The 22941-nt window shown below is 49.1% G+C and overlaps 1 protein-coding gene across 1 annotated transcript in view; it reads right to left on the bottom strand.

The window, feature by feature from the left end:
• The window catches only part of nau (myogenic-determination protein nautilus), a 129054-nt gene that overhangs the window by 67666 nt on the left and 38447 nt on the right, over nucleotides 1-22941 (bottom strand). Inside the window, exon 4 of the mRNA XM_089562648.1 lies at nucleotides 16621-16696. Coding sequence (XP_089418774.1) covers nucleotides 16621-16696 — 76 coding nt within the window. The remainder of the gene's footprint in view (nucleotides 1-16620; nucleotides 16697-22941) is intronic.

Here is a 22941-nt window from a genome sequence, read left to right as displayed (position 1 = left end):
CTTCGCGGAAACGTAGGTTCGTCATACTTGACGTCATTATCGAGACCTCTGCCCGTCGCTGTGCACATCAGAGAAGCTGAACGCCGACGACGACTTTATTCGGCGATTACGGCACCATTTCAAACGCTAGAGCAAAACGATTTCGCAGGCTTTACCCGTACATTTTGCACATTCGGCCACCTTAAACTCATCGAATTCTAAAACCGCTTCAGTTGCCCTTTAAGGGACTGATCATTACAAACACTAGGTGGAGGTTCCTAGTATGGGACCCCAGTGGCGGTGGCCGCCGCCCGGGCGCGCCCGACTAAGGCTTGTTGGGCCAGTAAGTCGTGACTGCCGAGCAGGGTCACCTGCCAGTCCTCCCGGGTTGGGTTGGCGATGACGCGACTACACAGATGTACTCCGGGGAGCGGTCCATAAAAAAATCGGAGGGCTGCTTACGTGGAGGAATGTGAAAGCACGTGTTTTGTGGAAAGGAAAGGTTTTTGAGGAAAGCAAAGGGCGCAGTAGCTCTCAAAACTCTACATCTCGGCGGACACCTCAACCTTAAGGAAACAGGTCCCAGAAAGCATGCAATTGAAGGTGCATATTTCATTGGTCTGAACCCCTGTCGCAAGCTAGCCTCCAGTTTGACTAAAACATATTATTACGGGGGGGATAGCCCAGCGGCAGACGGTACAGGCCACAGTCAGAAGGCACACCGAGCTAAATCACTCCAGCACAAACTGCCACGTCCTCGTCGTCGTTCACTGCCGAACGTCCCAAAACAACGTCGTCTTCTCCTAGCAACTATGCACCGTAACACTACCCCCCCTCCTCCGCCGGGCGGAAGGAAGCACAGTCCCTGGGCCTCCTAAGATGGTGGGTTTGGATGGTAGGGCTTAAGACGGGCGACGTGTACGAGCTGTGTGGAGGGGGCCGCACGAGGAGTGTGGGGTTGCAGGGGCGCGATCTCGTAGGTCAGATTGCTCAGTTGCCGCAAGACGCGGTAAGGACCCACGTAACGAGGCAGCAACTTCTCAGACAGGCCCACACGACGCGCAGGGAGCCAGAGGAGTACGAGGGAGTCGGGAGGGTAATGGGCGTCACGGTGATGAAGGTCATACCGTCGTTTCTGAGCGAGTTGTGAAACGTCGAGGCGATCTCGAGCGATTTGGCGGGCGGCGTCAGCTCGGGCAATGGCGTCACAAGCGTAACTGCTGGTACAAGGGTCGTGGGGCAGGAGGCTGTCGAAGGGTAGCAACGGGTCGCGGCCAAAGAGCAGGTAGAAGGGGGAGTAGCCGGTGGTATCGTGGCGTGTGGAATTGTAGGCGAACGTCACGAAAGGTAAACTGACGTCCCAGTCTCGATGGTGGTCTGAGACATACATAGACAGCATGTCCGTCAGGGTGCGATTTAGACGCTCAGTAAGGCCGTTGGTCTGAGGATGGTAGGCCGTCGTGAACTTGTGGCGGGTAGAGCAGGAGCGCAGAAGGTCGTGGACCACTTTAGAAAGAAAGCAGGGGCCGCGATCCGTAAGCAGTTGACGAGGAGCGCTATGAAGTAGGACGACGTCATGGAGAAGAAAGTCGGCGACATCGGAGGCACAGCTGGTAGGGATAGCGCGCGTGATAGCGTACCGGGTAGTGTAATCGGTCGCAACGGCAATCCACTTGTTCCCGGATGTTGATGGGGGAAAAGGACCAAGCAGGTCGAGACCAACACGGAAAAATGGGTCAGTCGGGATGTCGATGGGCTGAAGCTGGCCACTGGGTGGAAGTGGGGGCGTTTTCCGGCGCTGGCATTGATCACAAGCAGCAACGTAACAGCGGACAGAGCGGTAAAGGCCAGGCCAGAAGAACCGCCTGCGCACGCTGTCGTACGTGCGTGACACGCCTAGGTGCCCTGCAGTAGGAGCGTCATGAAATTGGGCAAGTACTGTGGAGCGGAGATGGGTGGGGACGACGAGCAAGAGGTCGGCGCCATCTGGGTGCATATTGCGCCGGTACAAAATATCGTGATGCAGCACGAACATTCGTAGAGCAGGATCGGAAGGGTCGCTGCGGAGGCGGTCGACTATGAGGCGCAGAGATGGATCACGGCGCTGCTCGTCACCAATGTTTAGAAAGCCTGATACGGACAGTACACAGTCGTCGGTATCACGGGTGTGGGAATCAGGGGGATCGACAGGATGGCGGGGCAGACAGTCAGCGTCTTGGTGCAGCTGGCCGGACTTGTAGACAACATTAAATGTGTATTCTTGCAAACGCAAGGCCCAGCGACCCAGACGGCCTGTAGGGTCTTTATGAGAGGACAGCCAACACAAAGCATGGCGATCCGTAACTACGCAGAAGGGCCTTCCAAACAAATAAGGGCGGAATTTTGTTGCTGACCGGCTATCATTCCACGTGGCTGACCGTCTGACAACGCCCCACTGTGACGTCATCATCGTCGACCATATAAGCCAGCTGCAAACTGCAATCGACACTTCAGAACGGTTCTGGCAGCCGCGCATTCTACGTCTGCTAACCGCCACTTCTTGTGTGCAGGCATTTTCGATACGGCCCCCTATTCCCAACGGGCGCACCGGCAGTTGGAAATCAACGCAGCCAGAGCTCAATCAGGCTGACCGGCTATCATTCCACGTGGCTGACCGTCTGACAACGCCCCACTGTGACGTCATCATCGTCGACCATATAAGCCAGCTGCAAACTGCAATCGACACTTCAGAACGGTTCTGGCAGCCGCGCATTCTACGTCTGCTAACCGCCACTTCTTGTGTGCAGGTGAGTTAACCAATTCACCACTCTGCATTACATTGTAGACCTTGCGGCTGCTGAACCGTTCTGAAGCTGTGATGTTCTTGTGGTATTGATCATACACGTGTATTGATTCATTGGAGCACATCTTTGGAGTCGTGATGGCTGGTGAAAATGGTGACGCCATTTCCAGCTTCGCTGCCACCCTGGGTGAGAAGGCACCTGGTAGCATCAAAGAGGTCGCAAAGGTTCTTGTAGAAATGACTTCAAAATTTGTGGAAGCCCTATCTGAGCTCAGAAATGAAGTCAGAAACATTGACGCATCCACTAAGTCAATCAAAACTGAAATCACATCGGTTTGTTCCTCAATGGACTTCATTAACGAAACCTTTGAGGAGTTACGGTCCGAAATGAAGTCCTTACGAGAGGGGTTGACAGAAATGAAAACTCAGAGCAAAGAATTCCAAAAGGAAAACCTGAAGCTAAACAAGGAGATGAAGGACTTAAAGCTAGAGTTGGTGGAACTGAAACAGTTTAGCAGGAAAAACAGTATTGAAATAAAAGGTGTTCCAGTAACTTCGAATGAAAACCTTGGTGAGGTGATTGGGAAAGTTGCCAAATCACTTAAAGTAGATTTTTCAGAGAGCGATGTTGAAGTTTGCCACCGGGTTCCAACGAAGGCTAAGGGACCTGACAACATCATAGTGCGGTTTCTTTCACGAGCTACCCGAGATAAGGTCTTGCAAGCAGCCAAAAAACACAGACTGAACACATCCCACCTGGGCTTTGAGGAAGAAGACCCAGTATTCATCAATGAACATCTGTGTGCTGAAAAAAAGATACTTCTTGGAAAGGCCATCAAGGCAAAACGAGAGAATGAGTGGCGCTTTGCATGGGTTTCTGAAGGCAAAATACTGTTACGGAAAACAGAAACTTCCCGGGTCATTCATGTGACTTGCGAAGAAGACCTCGACAAAGTATTTTAGCTGTATCTTTTCCTATTCCCTAACAAACCAGTTCCCTCATGGCATCGCTAACGGATGGCAGCAAAACCATTTCCGTCTTTCACAGTAACATTCGAAGTATCCGAAAAAACATAGATCTACTTATCACCTTTCTATCATTACAAAAAAAAACATTTCACCTAATCGCAACAACAGAAACGTGGCTGAAAAAAGGAGAGAGTGTAGTCGTTCCAGGTTACACGATGACATCTCATCCTCGTCTGTCTTCCACTCGCGGCGGTGGCGTTGCGTTTTTTGTAAAAGCAGGTCAACATTTCTCTGTCTTGCATGATGTCACATGTAGCACTTCTTTTATTGAAGCCCTCTTTATTCATTTAGAACCCTCGCTCATAGTTGGTGTCGTTTATCGGCCTCCTAATTCTTGCCAAGCTTCTTTTCTTGATAAATTTGAAGCAATTTTATCCTTCCTGACACGAAAGCCAAACAAACGCATTCTTATTGTGGGAGATATAAACATTGATATGAACAATGCAAATCACAGCGATTACGCATATTTACTCAAGTCTTTTTCCTTTCAAAATATTATCAAGACACCTACTCGTGTTACGAGCACATCAGCAACGTTAATTGATCATGCACTCGTTAATTTCACCACAGGTATTACTGCTGATGTTTTCGATGACCCCTTGTCTGACCACATTCCCATATTTGTCGACATAGATAATTTGCCAAAAGCAGAAACCTATTTTTCTCACCGCCTTAACAAGATAAACTACCAACTATTGCGTGACAATCTTTTATCAGTAAATTTTGATGAGATTTATCACGAGAATGTTGACACCGAATTTTCAAACTTTATTAATATTCTTACAGGTGCGATATCAAACAGTACTGAAAAGATCAAAGGTCGCTCTCGCAGCATACCAATTTGTCCCTGGATGAATAAGCCCATTCTTGAAGTTTTAAAGAAAAAGGACTACTGGTACAAGAAATGGAAGCATAAAAAAGAGAACGACTTTTACCGGCGTCAATTTAAGGAGATGCGTAACAAGTCGGTAACGATGATGAGGGCTCGTAAAAGAGAATTTTACAGAGAACGCATAGAGAGGGCAAATGGAAACTCAAAAATACTCTGGCACATTTTCAAAGACATTGTGGGTAGCAAACAGGCTCCGCATATACTCCCTGAAACAGTAGACAGGGGGACAGCGGAACACTTCAACTCAACTTTCGCCTCTATGGGCCCACTCCTAGCGCAGAACCTACAGGACTTAAATGTAATAGACCTTGAGTCTAAGATTCTAAATAGTTTTGTTTTGTTCCGAATTGAACTAGAAGAAATACAGTCTGTTGTTTTAACGATGCCGACGAATAAAGCGACAGGTTTAGACGGCATAAGCAATAGGGCTGTGATAGAAAATTTTGACATCCTTGGTCCCGTCTTGTGCTCGCTTTTTAACCATTCTGTTAATGCTTGCAAGTATCCGTCTGTATTGAAAACAGCGAAGGTAGTACCAGTATATAAGGACGGTGACCGGAACGACGCAAATTGCTACAGGCCAATATCTCTTCTTAGCACAATTAATAACATCTTTGAAAAAATTCTTGCAAACAGATTCAACAAGTTTTTAGATAAATACGGTATCCTCACTACACAACAACATGGTTTCAGGTCACACCATTCAACTTCCACAGCAGTTCTGTCACTTACCCAGAAAATTAACACGGCTTTGCACAATGGCATGTTAGTTGGAGTAATATTTTTGGATTTAAAAAAGGCATTCGACACAGTTGATCATTCTATACTGATAACAAAACTAAAACACTACGGCTTTCGTCATAATATTTCCGACCTACTCACTAGTTATATCACTAACCGTGAACAAGTTGTGGTAATGAATTCCTTTACATCCTCACCACACAAGCTTTACACTGGAGTACCGCAAGGATCCGTACTTGGTCCATTATTGTTTTCCTTATACGTTAATGACTTACCTTCATTTATCGGCTGTTCAAAACTTCTGATGTATGCTGATGATACATGTTTAATTATAACGGCAGATACAATGAAAGAGCTAGAGGAAAAAGCGAATCAAGAAGTCCATAAAATAGCGAAATGGTTCTCAGCTAACAAGCTGACAATAAACACGAAAAAAACTAAATACCTGATATTCCATTCAAGAAGAAAACTAATCGCCCCAACTGATGTCAGAATCCTTGTAAATAATGCACTAATAGAACACACATTTTCATTTAAATATCTTGGTGTCACATTTGACAGCCACTTACACTGGCAACACCAAATTGAGGCAGTCTGCGGGAAGTTGGCATCTGGATGTCATGCTCTTCATCAGGTTAAGGAATTATTTGACATCTCTACATTACGAATGCTTTATTTTGCCTTCATCGAAAGCCATCTATCATACTGTGTCGAAGCATGGGGTGGAACTTACCATACGTATTTAAATCCTATTATCCGTCTTCAAAAACGTGCATTAAGAATAATAAACAAGTCCAACCGTTATGAGCACAGCAAACCGTTATTCCGCAAGTCAATGATCCTTCCATTTGATTCATTGTACCGATTAAAAATCTCTGTATGTATTCACAACATAGTAAGACACAACCACCCTTTTCATGCATCAATACTTCATCTTCCGCTTCGGTCCACTAGAAACCTCTCTTTCGGCAATTTCAACCTCCCTACCATCCGCAATGTATATGGTGAGCGTTTAGTGGAGTCTGCTGGGGTAAAAATTTGGAACGCGATACCCATTTCTCTTAAAAACTCACACAATTTTGCTGGTATGTTTAAAAAACACTTAATTGAAATAATTGATTTAACCTGAAATTCTTTTTTCGTCACAGTTTTCTGTTATTATGTACTTTGTATGTAACACGATAGTTTTTACTAACACTTGATGTCCGAAAGTTCTTTTTGCATGTCATGTTTTCAAAGCTATTTTCTTTCTTTTGCCGCGCCGAATGTTATCTACCAGTGTTATTTAGACTGCTTTGCTTTTAATCTTGTACAACGCTTACGCTTTTCTGTATATGTCCGCCGTTTTTGAATTTGCTTTTACGTGTTTCGTGTATTTGGACCCGAACTAGCCGCTGGCTATGGGTCCAAAAAGTGTTTGTATTTCCTGTAAAAGAAATTCGAAAATAAATTGAAATTGAAATTGAAATTGAAGGCCCAAACAATAGCAAGGCACTCCCGCTCCGTAATGGAGTAGTTACGTTCGGAAGGCGAGAGCAGGCGGCTGGCGTAAGCAATCACACGAAAGTGCTCGTGTTGGCGCTGCGCAAGAATGGCGCCAATACCATGGCCACTGGCGTCTGTGCGAAGTTCCGTAGGCGCAGATGGGTCGAAATGGGCCAGCACAGGTGGAGCCGTGAGGGCCGCAACAAGTGCCGTGAAGGAGCGAGCTTGGTCAACGCCCCAGGAGAAAGGGACATCCTTCTTCAGGAGGGTGGTGAGGGGACGGGCCGTGTCGGCGAAGTTCGGGATAAACCGGCGAAAATACGAGCAGAGCCCGAGGAAACTGCGCACATCGCTCGAGGAACGGGGAGTGGGGAACTCACGAACGGCACGAACTTTGTCAGGGTCGGGCTTTACACCAGACGCATCAACCAAGTGGCCGAGGACCTTAATTTGGCGCTGGGCAAAGGTGCACTTCATGGAGTTCAGTTGGAGACCAGCGCGACGGAAGACCGCGAGGATAGTAGCAAGACGACGTATGTGGCTTTCGAACGTTGAGGAGAAAACGACAACGTCATCTAGGTAGCACAAGCATGTTGTCCATTTGAAGCCACGCAGAAGCGAGTCCATCATGCGCTCGAAGGTGGTAGGAGCGTTGCAGAGGCCGAAAGGCATAACTTTGAATTGGTACAGGCCATCGGGGGTGATAAAGGCAGTCTTCTCACGATCCCGTTCGTCAACAGCGATTTGCCAGTAGCCTGAACGGAGATCAATAGAAGAAAAGTAGCTGGCACCATGTAGACAGTCGAGAGCGTCATCAATTCTCGGAAGAGGATAGACGTCTTTCTTCGTTACTTGATTAAGATGACGATAGTCGACACAGAAGCGCCAGCTACCATCTTTCTTTTTGACCAACACTACAGGGGATGCCCAAGGGCTGCTAGAAGGCTCGATAATGTTGTTCGCCAGCATCTTGTCCACCTCGGTTTGGATGACATGGCGCTCAGGAAGAGAGACACGATAGGGCCTTCTGTGTATAGGGCTGGCATCGCCCGTATTGATGCGATGGGTCACGACAGAAGTTTGGACAAGAGGACGATTCCCGAAATCGAAGACATCACTGTAGGAAGCTAAAAGGGCGCAGAGGGCGTTGGCGTGGGCAGGTGGCAAATCCGCCGCGATCATCGCAAAAGTAGGGTCCGGGCGTGAAGCGGCCGAGCGGGGAAGGGCATGAAGATCAGCGTTAGGCTCAGCTGTTAGAGCAGAAACTGTACATTCGGCCAATGGAACCAGTTCAGCGAGTGCGATGCCACAGGGTAAAACTTGGGGGGAGAGACTGAAGTTCAGAATCGGAAGGTAGGTGCGGTTGCCGGTGACGGTCAGGACTGTGTGTGGAAGGATGACGTTACGCTGGAGGACAACGTCTTTGATTGGGTACGTGACGTAGACACCATCAGGAACGGCGGGAAACGGGGACATAGGGACATAGACTGCAGCGTCACGCGGCAAGCGAGTAAATTCAGCGGCACGTAAGCGAGGCAGCTTGGTATCGACGCTTTCGGAGCAGAGCGGCAAGTCCAAACGAAGAAGGCCAGTGGCGCAATCAATTAGAGCCGCATGCGTCGTTAAAAAGTCGATGCCGAGGATCACATCGTGGGGGCAATGGTCGAGGACAGTGAACGCGACAGGAGTTGTACGACCAGCAATGGAAACACGCGCAGTGCACAGTCCAACAACGGCAGCAGCACTTCCGTCGGCGACGCGAACGGCTGAGGAAACGGCAGGTGTCACAACCTTCTTCAGACGACGGCGAAACGAGGAGCTCAGGACAGAAATTTGGGCGCCAGTGTCAATAAGAGCGGTAACTGGTGCACCGTCCACGCAGATATCGAGAAGGTTGCGGCGAGGAGCGAGGGTCAGGAGAGGATTTTCGGGCCGGGTCATCAATGCAGCATCACCTCCGGGAGCTGCATTGGTTAGTTTTCCAAGTGAGAGCCAGGTAAGGGTGGAGTGGACAGGCGTCGAAATTGCGGCGAACGAGAGCGGCGGATCTGAGGGGAAGGCGAGCGGCTGGACCTTCGCGGGGCCGAAGTGTCGAAAGCGTGCGGAGACTCAGCACGAGAAGACGTCTGGCGTGGTTCGAAGCCGTCACGGCGATCATAATTGGAACTATAGGGTCCGTAGCCTGCACGACGATCGTAAGTGGAACGGTGGTGAGGTGGTGAAAACCAACGGCTGCGGCAGTGACGGGAAATGTGGCCGACACGCGAACAGGTGAAGCAGACTGGGCGGTCGTCCGGGGTGCGCCAATCCGCAGGATTCCGGTAGCGGTAACGTTGTAGTACGGTCGGAGTCGGTGAAGCAGCAGCAACCAGTGGAGCGGTGTTTGGCAAACAGGGCGACGCAGACGGCAGGCCAGAATTGGGGCCCACGTTCGCAAACTCCTGGCGAACTACGGCCTGGATCAGCGCAATCGTAGAGTCGGCCGGTTGAGGGGCGAAGGTGACGGGAGTCATAGCTTCCAGTTCTCTGCGGACGATTCTAGTTACATTGGCAGGATGGGACGGTTGTCGCAGTGTTGGCAGGTCTTCGCAGGAGGATGTCGCCGCGGTGTTCGGAAGGCGATCAAAACGAGAAGCAATACGGCGATGTTTTGCCTGCTCGAATTGCCGGCATACCTGGAGGACGGAGTCAACCGTTGCACAATCTTTACAAAGAAGAAGGTTGAATGCATCATCAGCAATCCCCTTCAGGATGTGGCCCACCTTGTCGGTCTCTGGCATTGCGCTGTCTACTTTTCGGCACAGAGCGAGGACGTCCTGGATGTAGCAGAGGTATGACTCCGTAGAAGACTGTGCTCGAGAAGCAAGGTCTTTTTTAGCACCCAGCTTGCGTCCAATTGGTTTGCCAAATAAGTCTCTGAGCTTTTCTTTGCAGTTGTCCCAAGAGGTGAGGTCTTCCTCATGCGTCTCAAACCAGACGCGCGCCGTGCCCGCCAGGTAGAAAATAACGTTAGCAAGCATGAGCGTCGCGTCCCAGCGGTTGTGCTTGCTGACTCGCTCATACATGGCGAGCCAATCCTCGACATCGACGTCATCGGTGCCACAAAAGGTGCCTGGGTCGCGAGGCTGCGGAGGTCCAGGGCAGGGTCCCGGTGTGATACCCAGAACCTCCACCAAATATTACGGGGGGGGGGGGGGGGGATAGCCCAGCGGCAGACGGTACAGGCCACAGTCAGAAGGCACACCGAGCTAAATCACTCCAGCACAAACTGCCACGTCCTCGTCGTCGTTCACTGCCGAACGTCCCAAAACAACGTCGTCTTCTCCTAGCAACTATGCACCGTAACAATATAAGCTATATGCAAATATAAATGCTATGACACCAGCCGGAATGCTCTACGACGAACGGTTGCTGAAAATTTTGGTGAATGTGGTGGGGAATACTGCCACCACACTGAGGTCAATCAGTGATGGCATAGCTGGGATTTCGTCTGCACCCACGATATCTGTTGTTCGAACCAGGGTCGTTGCTTCGATGAACACGGTTTTGTGCCGCAAGTCTCTTTCCATCATTCATACTTTCTCCTGTCTGCACGTGCCAGAGATTGTGACTCAAATCGGGTGTGACGTCATCGCTTTCTAAACTTCGCCTCATCCTTTCAAGTCACCTCGCACACCGCCGGCCCGGGTTTTCGTGTAAGGGGAACAGCGTGCTGAAATGTCGTAGGAAATAAGTGTCCATGGTTGAGAGTTGAGTAGCTAAATGTGGGCTACCAGTCCTACTGGGGCTCTTTTTTGTTCCCTTGAGCGGCGCCGCAACATTGCATTAGAAAGCACTGCCTTCTTCGAGTACACCATCTTCATCATCAGCCTGACTACGCCCACTTCAGGGCAAAGGCCTCTCCCATGACTCCAATTAACCCCGTCCGTTGCCAGCTGCGGCCACCGTATTACCGCAAACTACTTAATCTCATCCGCCCACCTAACTTTCTGCCGCCCCCTGCTACGCTTGCCTTCTCTTGGAATCCACTCCATTACCCTTAAGGACTAGCGATTATCTTGCCTTCGCATTACATGCCAAGGCCAAGCCCAATTCTTCCTCTTGATTTCAACTAAGATATCATTAACGCGCGTTCGTTCTCTCACCCACTCTGGCCGTTTGCGGTCTCTTAACGTTACACCTATCATTTTTCTTTCCATAGCTCGCTGCGCTGTCCTTAACTTAAGCTGAACCCTCTTTGCTAGCCTCCACGTTTCTGCCCCATACCTCTTATGAGGCCTAATTACGATAGCTGCCACCCTCTCGTTAATACTATAACACTCCTTTATGTTGCCAGCTATATCCTGATTGATGAGGAATCCCACGCCTAGTCCTCGTCTCTCTGCTAATCCACGATAGCATAGTACAGTAGCAGAGTACTGTGGCACGAAAACATATGACCACATATTACGCGTATGTGCGCACACACAGCGTTTATCTCCCATTTCACGAATTTGTGCACTTCGATTTCTATAATAAAAAAATTTGCTCTGGCTTAGCTCAGCTAGGCCAAGATATACATAGCGAAAGGTACGTTAGGTGCCGAGCATAACATGGTCGGCGCCTGACGAGCATGTTATGCTGGTTAGCCATAAGACCCAGGGAAACCGGTTACCATGGCTACGCCGCACGTGCAGTACTGGCGTGCGACGTCTTGCCGAAATGCGCCGCTGACTAGCCCAGTGTAGCTTTCGCTACAAAACAAAATGGCTGAACTTTCAAGCTCCAACTTTGAAGGCATGACACGACAGCGGTTCCTCTTACTGTTTCCTTTCGCAACCACAATCATTATGTGTCAAAATTTCATGGCATACCTTGCGAACGTGTCTGTGTGGCATGGCAGTTGCGTGCCTGACTCGCAGCGTGAGGGTAGGAGGATACAGCGATGGGTCTGCTGCGTAGCAGTGTGAAATGCGACGCTAGTAAGATGAGTGGTCGACTCCCACGCGTTTATCTCGGGGTCAGGAGGAAGACGGCGGCTGGCAGCCCGTTGCTCGCGGTTTCTCCGAACGCTTAATATCCAATGCCTCCCTGGAGTGGCCGGCGCCATATATGGGAGCCTTTGTGACGACGGCGAGGCCAGCGCGAGAGCTGGCTTTTCTGCAGAACGGGGCCTCCACGTGGTCGTGTAGAAAGCTTGATGCGCTGCATCTGCCGTTGATGGCCAGGAGAGGGAAGGCATAATCATCGTTCCACAAAGTGTATGCGCGACAAAGACGGAGCCCAGGGAAGACGACAAGGCTGTGAAATATATTATATGATGAAATAATACTAAATTCAGTATGATTTCGGAAAGACCGCAGCGGTGGCCTACCGGTCTGAGCTCTAGAAGTACTTTGGTTTGGGCTAGTTGGTTCGTAGCCATGTTTGTAACAGATAGGCGCAAATGGGGCGAGGACAAAAAGGAGCGTGAAGCAACAGGACAGTCACCAACTATCAACTGAGGTTTATTGCACCGCACCCTGCGTTTCTTTCTGGTGTCTTAGGTGACGTGTATATTGTTCTGAGGTGTTTTCCTGCCAGTCACCTCGTTCGCCTGTAATCTGTATGCAGATTGTGGATGCTAATTTTGTTCTTTAGTTCTTTCCTGGTGTTTGGCTCATGTGGTACGCCTGGGTGTTGCGTATAAATGCAGAGAGTGTTGCAATAAACCTGAGTTGATAGTTGGCGCTTGTCCTGTTGCTTCACGTTCCTTCTTGTCCTCGTGCCATTCGCACCTTTCTGTTTCAAACAGGGTCTGAGCATCCGCCTCGCATGCGGGTGTGCGGGGATCGATCCCCAGTGCCGCCGGGTACCCACTGGTGATACAATGGGTACAGTGTTCCCCTGGCCTGCTGTTCGGCATATTCAGAGTGATACGCTTGGGAAATTGGTCTCTGACACCGCCTTGAGCAAACGAAAAAAGCTTGGATCAGATTTCAAATTCTGGCAGGTTGGCGACCGTTCATGTTGACTTCACAGCGCGAAACAGACAACGACGAAAGCCACCAGTCGACATGAAAATACCTTGTGCCTTGGCGCTCTTCGGCCGCAGGTGCCCTTGCGCTATAAAACTTCAGAATAATCATCATGATTACAGAAAATGTATGCAGCTGTGCTTCCATATGTTGAATGCGGACCATGTTTTATCTGCCGCCGCGGTGGCTCAGCGGTTATGGTGCTCGGCTGCTGACCCAAAAGACGCCGGTTCGATCCCGGCCGCGGCGGCTGGAATTTCTTTGGAGGCGAAATTCTAGAGGCCTGTGTACTGTGCGATGTCAGTGCACGTTAAAGAACCCCAGGTGGTCGAAATTTCCGGAACCCTCCACTACGGCGTCTCTCATAGCCTTAGTCGCTTTGGGACGTTAAACCCCATAAACCAACCAACCAACCATGTTTTACCTAAAGAAACAAATCAAAGGCAAACCTCACGTAGGTTATATTCACATTCGCAGCCATTCCAGCCAGCGAAAAACATGAGTAGAGCAGCTGAGCCAGAGGTGCGAAGTGTTTTGTGCACTTTATCTGCGGTTATGGCACGTCGAACATTGGGAAACTTATATCGAAATTTTCAACACGATTGCAAAGAACGCCGTGATAGATGAGTTGTAATTTTCCCGGCTTTTTTTTTCTAAGTATACAAATATCGGGGTGGTTTGGTTTATTAGGGTTTAACGTCCAAAAGCGGCTCAGGCTATGAGGGACAGCGTAGTGGAGGTCTCCGGAATAATTTCGACCACCTGGGGTTCTTTAACGTGCACTGACATCGCACAGCACACGGACCTCTAGAATTTCGCCTCCATCGAAATTCGCCCACCGCGGCCGGGATCTGACCCGCGTCTTTTAGGTCAGCGGCCAAGCGCCGCAACGACGTAACCACCACGGCGGCTGTATGCAAATACAGCTCGTGGAAACAAATTGGCTGGGGTTGAAGTATTTCAGCAGCTGCAACTTTTGGTAGCTCTTGTTATAATCCACATGATTCGAACGGAGAGACAGAGGCAGGGAGCGACGTAAAAACATTTAAGAAGGATCAAGGGGTAGCCTCAGTCCTCTAGTCAACGTGTCGACAGGAGGACTTGTAGGGCGAGGAGGACTGTAGAAAGGATGATTTGTTAGTGCACTGAAGGTCGCCCTCGAACCTTCGTCATTTTTTTGTAATTGTAATGGTAATTTTTGTAATAATGGGAACCTGAGCTGGAGGTTGTTCCCATGCATATCGCAGCGCAGCAGCACATTACGACGTGCCGTGTTTCGTGTTTCCGCGACCATCCGCGCACCGAAGCCGCATGCTTCGTGCACCAGCATGGTGTGACCGCATCCAGAACAGTGCTGCCAGATTTGTTGCTGGTGGTTACAACTTCTCAACCAGTGTCACATTTACTAAAGATCAAGGGAAGAAAACATTTTTGGTTGGAAAATATGTATCGCGTCAGTTTTTAAATGCTAAGAGAAATGAAGACTAGTAGTTGCTTGAAGTGCATTTTTTATGCAGACGACTTGATCATTGATGGAAAAATCCGCGAGATGAAAAGTCGGACTGTTGTACTCAAAACGTTTTCTCCACCTACGATCAATGTCTGCAGCCCATTACCGGCTGGGCTTGTGTAATGCTTCGCTGAAGATCGGTTCCTCGCAGTTATGTCAGATGTGTGATGTAGCCGGAATCCGTCCTCTTCTCTGTGTGTGTATTACTTTTGTGCAATTTTCTTTTCAGTCTTTTCAGCCTAGCCAGTACAAATAATGTTTGTCAATCCCTCTGCAATAAGGCCTGCAGGCGCTGCAGGATGATGCAATAATAAATAAATTAATTAATAAACAAAGGACTAAATAAGTAAATAAATAAGTAAAAGGCGAATCTAATCTCTTTCGGTAAGGCGGTGTCTGTCGTAGCTCACAATGAGGGCTCGCATATGCCGCGAACAAAGCGACTCTCTCGGGGCGCTGTTCGCTGCGCAGTGGAACAGGCATAGAGTTCCGGATGGCAATCCTGTTAAGCGATGTTCCACGCGCCAGTAGCAGCGCTGCAGCGCACAGCCTAGCGAGCGGAAGAAAGCGGCTTTGCGCACCCTTTTGCGACCTGTCCCGCATCGTGTAGGCCCTGGCGGCAGTTGAACAGAAAAGAAATCTTGGCCAGTTGGTCACTGTTCACGATGTGCTTGTGGGCGCAACGATGCCCACAACTTTTAAGCTGCAAGCAAGCACTGATGCAGGCACAAACTTACTACGCACTTGAGCGTGCCTGCGCAACGATAGCCGCTCCATGATAACGAACGCGTCCCTAGTTCTGCAGAATTCTGTTTCGCTTTTGTGGCGACCAAAGCAGCTGTAGCCTGCAGCTTTGAGCAGAAGTGGCATCAGCTGCAGCACCCCCCTGGCACTGCAGACATTTTGTTTGTAACCAAAAATGTATTTCTAAAAATATATATGTTGTGATTCCGTGACTAGGAGTATGACGGAATGGCCGTTGGAGAAAGGGAACGAGTAAAAGGAGGCAGAAGAGGACGACGAAGAAGGCAGAATCAAGCCAGGCGTTCGAGCGAACGGCCGCGTCTGCTTGTTGCATCACAATGTAATATATGCACCAAGAAACTGAAAACCAAAACTGAATGGTTTTTCTGCTGGTATTGTTCGATCCTGCATAGTTTCTACATGGTGCTAAATGTAGAAGGAATATGATAGGGTACAGAATGGGGGCACCACGTGCATGCGCGGAAAGAGCAGCCGACCATGCCTACTGGACGTGTGCCTTTGATGCAAATTCTCACCGGATCTCGTCGGCAGTGCCACGCGTTTCCGTGTTCTCTCTCGTATTGCTTCTACCGGTACGTTTTCTATTTGAAGGTGTCTCCGCTATTGATTTCTTGGCGATAAGGTCTCACTAATCCATTCGAACGCGCTCAGCTAGCTACTGCAATACGCACATCGCATACTACAACACTCACTGAATTCGATTTGCACAAAGCAAACCCCTATAAGAACAGTCTTTTACTCAAGACGACGTAAGAATGTAACGATCGATTCGCGACCTATTGCTACCGAGTCCAGCGAATTTTCATAACTTGAAAGTATTTTTGGTCAAGCTAAGATTCCTTGAATTGGATTCCGGTCTCAATTTGTGTCATTATTTTCCTTGTTTCGAAGATGCCTGGAATGGCATTCTGGACACAGTTGTGGTGATTTTGGCTGTATACCTTCCTCCCATTTTGATTTGGTCTGTTTGTTGCGATGCCCCTCCTGCTAGGACTAAAGCATTGCCCTCCGGCATGCTTAAATGAATAGAGAGAACAATCGTTATCAAATACCTGCACTACTTAAAAGCGAAACTAGCTCGCAGCATTAGTGAACTAATTACGACGCATATCCTTGTATTAATTAATTGAAGTCGTTCAGTCTTTTTGTTGCCTTATTATGTCACTTTTGTGACGGGGTTAAATATCATTGTGGCTGCTCAGGCGAGTTGAACCGCCACGACGAAACTTGCAGCGATTTAAGAAAGGCACAAAATCACTATAAAACACGGGCGATAACTTTCAACTTCACCGTCTAGTCCGTGCTTTCAGGCGCTACAGGTTTCGTCACGGGTTAAATTTGTTTGCATTTAAGCAAATGCTTGCCCCCCACCACCCTGGTTTTCTTTGTAAAAGCAAGCAGAAAAAAAAATCAAGCTTAGGCTGCGCTGCAGTCGACTTACTTTCTTGGATGCTGATGGGGCTGTGGTGCACTCGATCAGGAACTGGTCGCCAGTTTGACGTTCCGTTTTCCGATGCCTGCGCAAGAAAATGGGAAATGCAGTAGGTAGACGCTCCTCGTTTCTGAAATTTTCTCTTTTGTTCACTCTACCCGTTGCCGAGTTGTGCTATAGAATCATACAAGATCGGGAGATTAAATCCTGACCGCGGCGGCTGCTTGTCGACGGATGCAAAAACACCCTAGGACCGTGATTGTAAGCGCACATTGTGGAACCCCCGTTGGCCAGAATTAATCCCGAGTTCACAGCTGCTGTGTATCTCTCAGCTTTTGAAGATGTTCTGGATGTTTAACGATGCGGCTGCCGTATCCAGTTCTGTAGTTGCAGGGCTATGCTCTGGCACTTAAGCGACCAAACACCGTGTTTTTTTTTGTTCCCGAGCCGAAAGAGCTCATGACACAAGCGAAACAAGTCGTCATGCTCCGTCACAGTAGGAGCCAGTCTGCTAGCACGGCTTCGGCTTTATTTATCAAAGCGGGTGGCATAATGGGCGTGTTTGTGCATCGTGACGTCATACCCCCCCGTCTACGCCACCCGTAGCAACCACCAATGCCTGGAAGAAATGAAACTAAAACGGTACGTCAGAATACTGGGCCCCAGATTGTATTTTACTTTGCCGTATATCAGCCAAACTGAAGGGGTAATACTGTGGGTGATGTTGACGTGACATTGGGCACGCCATGACTTACTGGTAAAAAAATTCAGGGGGGCACTTTGCTGACCTAAAGTGCGGTGAGGCGAAAGCCTTAAGCGTGGTGTTGCTGCTTGTGTCACTGATGTGTGGTTAAGATGTTAAGCTTCGCCCCTAAGAGTGGAATGTGACAGCGCCTTGCAACGCTGCCGGGAGTCCACAGAATGCCATCGCCTGTTCGGCTGTACGCCTTGCTTGTCGGTAAATTGGTTTTTGAGGAAAGGAAATGTATCTGTCTCGCATACCTCGATGGACACCTGAACCTCACCGTAATGGGAAGGGAGGAAGATGGGAGTGAAGGAAGACACCGTTATCACTAGACGCGCCTTTCTTCATTCCAAACTGTCGAGCTGGCATGGCGGAGTGGTTAGCGTGCTCGTCTCGCACTCCGGAGACCCTGGTTCGATTCCCCAACTCGACCATTTCCTACTCGGTTTTAATTATTTACCTGGTCTGAGCGGAAAGGTTAATTAGGCTTATTGCTTAACTATTATTACTCAGTTAGTCATTAATTATCACGCAATTATCACAGAATGCTTTAAATCGCGTTCCGATATCATGCGAATGCCATCGATTAAGTAATGATAGGCATATACCCGTATAAGGCACGTAACCGAAACACGGACACATCTGCCGACGTGGCTGCTAACAACAGCATGATGCATTGAAGGCTTTCGCCTTAATAATTTGCCAAACGAGGGGTGAGCCACGCTAAACGCTGTGTTCCGCGTGTGTGTTTGTGTGTGTTCCTTTGTTGTGTCTCATCTTCTTCGCGCAAGTACGTACCCGTTTAAACGCTATTGGAGAGCAAGCTTATACTGCCTGTCCTGCACTCCAAACTAGTAAGCAGTGAAAAATGAGCAAGGTGTCCTCTAGTGCACTTCCTTTTAGGGGCAGGGCATGCTACTCAACCCCTGGGGTAGCTTGTAGCCCTAAAAACACGGTATATTTACTGTTGGCAACACATGAAAATTCCCTCTTCAAAAAATGCGTCGTTCTAGCAGTTACGACGCTTTTCACCGAGGTTTCAATGATCTCTGTTTGCTAGACTCAACGCCTCCAGCCCCATATTCAAAAGCCTCCTCTCTCTTTGCTAACTCCATGAAGGTTCTGTGTTTTTGCAGAGGGAATATACCTCCGCAGAGAACAGAAAGTGTTCTGTGTATTTAGTGATGAAAATATACTCCGAACTTACTTGGCCGGCACACCCGGCTCCTAAAAAGGAGCGGGCTAAAGGACCGCTCGCTTCCTTTTTACTCCTAATTGGGCTAATTCGTATTCCAAGTGTACGAGGTCTGTAAGAAAAGTATCCGACTTTATTTTTTTTTTTGCGAATATCTTATGGATATGAAGCAAGCGCGCTTGCATAAGCCGACCTTGAACTTTCGTGCGCATTTACGAATTTTTTTCCCGCCTGCCAATAGCGTCAGTCGCTGGGACACAGGATTTGAGTGAGGCATGCGCAGTGCTCTCGTCGGTTTTTTTATTGCAAGGAAAATGGCGGAGCGACAGGAGCAGCGCTATTGCATCAAATTTTGCCAAAAACTGGGCGACAGCCAATGGAAACCATTCGGAATACTCAGACGGCTTTCGGTGACGATGCTATGAGCAGCACACAGATTAAACAGTGGTACAATTGATTTAAAGATGGCCGCACATCGGTGGAGAGCGAGCCACGCTCCGATCGGCCATCGCCATGCCGAAATGACCAGGTCATTGCCGAAGTGAACGCTATGGTGATGCGGGACCGTCGCGTGACTATCCGAGAAATTGAGGAAGAGGTAGACATGAGCAATTTTTTCTCACATTCAATTATCACCGAAGATTTGGCTATGGAGAGAGTTGCGGTGAAATTCGTGCCGAAGCTGCTCATGGTGGAGCAAAATCAGCTTCGTGTTCAAGTCTCACAGGACATCCTGGATTCCACAAACAGTGACCCTGACTTCATCAACAGCATATAATCACTGGTGACGAGTCTTGGGTGCACGGGTACATCCCGCAAACCAAATCCCAGTCGTTACAGTGGAAGCATTGCACGTCACCAAGGCCGAAGAATGCCCGCCAAGTGCGCAGGAATGGGAAGCTGATCCTGAGTGATTTCTTTGACTCCATCAGGTGTGGCACACCACGAGTACGCACTCCACAGGGTCAAACAATGACCAAGAGTACTTCCGTTGCCTACGTGGTGCTATGCGGCACAAGAAACCGGAGTGGATGTCAACAGGAAAGTGGCGCATCCATCAAGAGAATGCTCCTGCACATTCCTCGGACTTGATTCATACTTTTTTGGAGAAAAAACAGACTCCTGTAGTTCAACAGACTCTACTCTCCTGATATGGCCCCTGCGACTTCTGGCTGGTTCCCAAAATCAAGAGCCCATTGAAAGTTGCGCGATTTCAGACAAGAGAGGAGATTATGGCTGCAACGACAGCTGAGCTAAACTCCATTCCGAAAGGGGCCTTTTCGGAATATTTCCCACAATGGCAGCACCGCTGGGAGAAGTGTGTGGAGTCCCAAGTAGACTACCTTGAAGGTGACTATGTTTTCAATGCTCCAGTTATGCAAGTTTTTTTTTCTTCGGCCAAAGGTCGGATACTTTTCTAACAGACCTCGTATACGTCGCTTTATTTACAGTCGAGAGGGAATCTTTGTGCTGTCGTGGCAACAAAACAACTACCGCTCTTTTACTTTTGACAGGGTGGTACAGCCCATGAATTGGCCACATGCTTGCAACGCATTGCGGTCATCCAGAAATCGCTTTGGCTTCGCGCATCATCACCGGAAGACCGCAGACTGCACGCCAGCCGCATTCAAGCAGTGCGCTTTTTACAAGAACGGATTTGAAACACAAAGCAGCAGTTATTAACGGCATAAAACTCAGAACTGATGGCGGCCTTCAGGACTTCGGCACACGAGCGCAAAAAGCCGGGAAAATGTGCTAGTGCTATAGGCGCTGCATTTCACGCATTTCAATTTTTTGCTACGCAGCACGAAATAATCGGTGCAGCTTAAATGGTGAGGACACAAGTTACGCGGTAAGCAGGCTGAAAAATCGCCGCAAAATTTCCAAGTCGACAGCTGCCGCGCTCGCTAGATCAAGGAAGGTGCCATCACGTTAACCTTTGGGTGGGACGAGTTCCATCCATTCTTTCGTGAGATAACTGACCGCGCTATGTGAATTTTCATCAGGAGACTTCGAGTTGTATTTCAAGAGGTGCTTTACTGAATGTAGAGAGACCACAAGCACACGCAGCAGATAAAGCAGGTCGGGTCGGAGCGACCAACGGCTGCGGACAGGAGACCCGTGCACAGCCCATCAACGATGACGAAGAAGCGCGGCTGTCGCTTCGTTCCGCTATGCACCCTGGCCAATCCCCCGCCGTGGGGATTAAGCCTGAGGACATCATCATCATCATCTTCTTCGAAGCAGCCGCGGTGGTTGTGTGGTTATGGCGCTCGGCTGCTGACCCCAAGCAGATGGGTTCGATCCCGGCTGCGGCGGTCGAATATCGATGGAGGCGATATTCTAGAGGCCCGTGTACTGTGCGATGTCAGTGCACGTTAAAGAACCCCAGGTGGTCGAAATTTTCGGAGCCCTCCACTACGGCGTCCCTCATAGCCTGAGTCGCTTTGGGACGTTAAACACCAGTAAACCAAACGGTAAACCAATCATCATCTTCCTTACAAAGTACGCTTTGGGCTACGCCGCGGACATCGATGACGGCTCGAAACTGTGGAAGTAGCTGAGGAGAGTTAACGCTCTAGTATTTCCTGAGTCGGATCAAAAGCGGTTAAGAATCAGCGGCTACATCGCTGCTGCAGCGTACGACTAACGAGAGGAAGAGGTACGCACACATGCGTGGGGCATGCATAGTGCGGCTCGTGTTCAAATCCTAGGCCCGGCTCGCTCGTATCGAAAAGGCTGATCCGGACCAGAGGTCATCGCAAAACTCCCCATAGGGCCCAGGTACTGAAATGCGGCTCTCGAAGCGGCCCAAAACTTGGAGGCTGGCGGTCCACGCCTGCGGACAGCAAATAAAACTGCGTACAGTCGCGAGCAGGAAATATTAGCACAGATCACTGGCGAGCAGAATTGGCATATCTCACCACGCGGCGCTGCAGTTCGCAGACCTGCCTATCGGGCCGTTTGCATGTTTGCAGCTTAGGGGCGGGGGGCGGCAGGAAGTAAGCTTTATCAAGCGTGCACCGCCCGAAGTTTGAAGTGCCGACCCTACGTGACTGTGCATGCAGCATTTATTTTTGCCGGTTATCATCAGGGAAGATGGCGTCGTTTTATTAGTGTTTTTTTATGTCCGCGATGGTCTAGCAAAAAGAACTCGCGGGAACAATAGATGATAGCTCTGCTTTTAGCCTGTAATTTTGTTGTCCGTGGCAGTCAGCTGAGCCCCCTAATACTGTAAAATGGGAACGGCTCGGCACTCTCGTTATCAGCCTCTTCGCCACCCCCAGCGCCACGCGTTGTCATTCCGGCGCTCTGGTGTTCCGTCATGTGTGCTAATCTTTTTTACCCGTGACTGTAAGTAGATGTTACAAACTGCAAAATTACTGCAAACCGCGCAGGCGCCTGGTAACATCAGGGAAAGAGATGCAGTGGCTAAAATACAAAGGCTTAACTCTCAAAGAAATAGACTAAAACAAGCAGTATGTTTCAGTGGTGCCTAAGGTGATGACGATGAAGGGCGACAGTTTTCGTTATCCGCTCCTAGCTGGCGCCCAAGTCTACAGAACAGAATGAAGTGGCCACGGGGAAGATTCAGATTTTTAGCAAGGTTTCGCAACTGAAGATTGGACCCGGACAGCGGATGTTTCATCTCCTTGGTTTCAGCTAAGTTTGCTCACACGCTCACACGCTCACTCGCTCACTCGCTCGTAAGAGTTAGTGATCCTCCAATGATCGCTCCTCCTATGAGGAATCAGTGAGGATCATAGTGCCCCGGCCTCGGCAACTTTATCATTGGCCACCTACAAACGGGAGCTGTATGGGTTAGGACAAATGACGGCGGTGCCAACCACCGCACAAAAAGCAATCCGACCAGCTTTGGCTGCATAAACTGAACAGCACTAATCCAGTGTTTTTCACGGCACCAATTGCCTGCTGATGAAAGTATGCACACCAGCTGCTTGTACCGCGTCGAACACGTATTTGTACTGCGTCCTTCTGTTTGTGCCGCTTTGTACTTTATGCAGATGAGATGGTTGCGCCTCCCTAAATGCTTTATACGTATACCTTCTCACTGGACTCCGGATGTCCCATCAGGAGTCCAGCAGTAGACGTCCAGTAATGTGGTATACGTATACGCTAAAAGGCTTTCGCTATGCTAAATTTTTTGTTATCAAACTTGCGCTACGTTACAAGAACAATATATAACTGCGAAAAAAGGACGGGACAGGAGATAATAAGCACACGGGACAGGCGCAGACTGACAACTGTGAACTATTGTACACGGACCACCATGACTGCAGTTGAAAGCTTATCGCAGTGTTGTTGGTGCAGTTTATGCGCGCTCTTGGTTGTTAAGAGAGTTTATTTTGTGTGTTGCTATTCAATGAAC

Source organism: Amblyomma mixtum, chromosome 10, assembly GCF_055824585.1.
Source record: "Amblyomma mixtum isolate Tamu chromosome 10, ASM5582458v1, whole genome shotgun sequence".
Taxonomy (NCBI): Eukaryota; Metazoa; Arthropoda; class Arachnida; order Ixodida; family Ixodidae; genus Amblyomma; species Amblyomma mixtum.
Note: the sequence above shows the minus strand (reverse complement) of the source record. Positions and strands in the feature narration are given on the sequence as shown.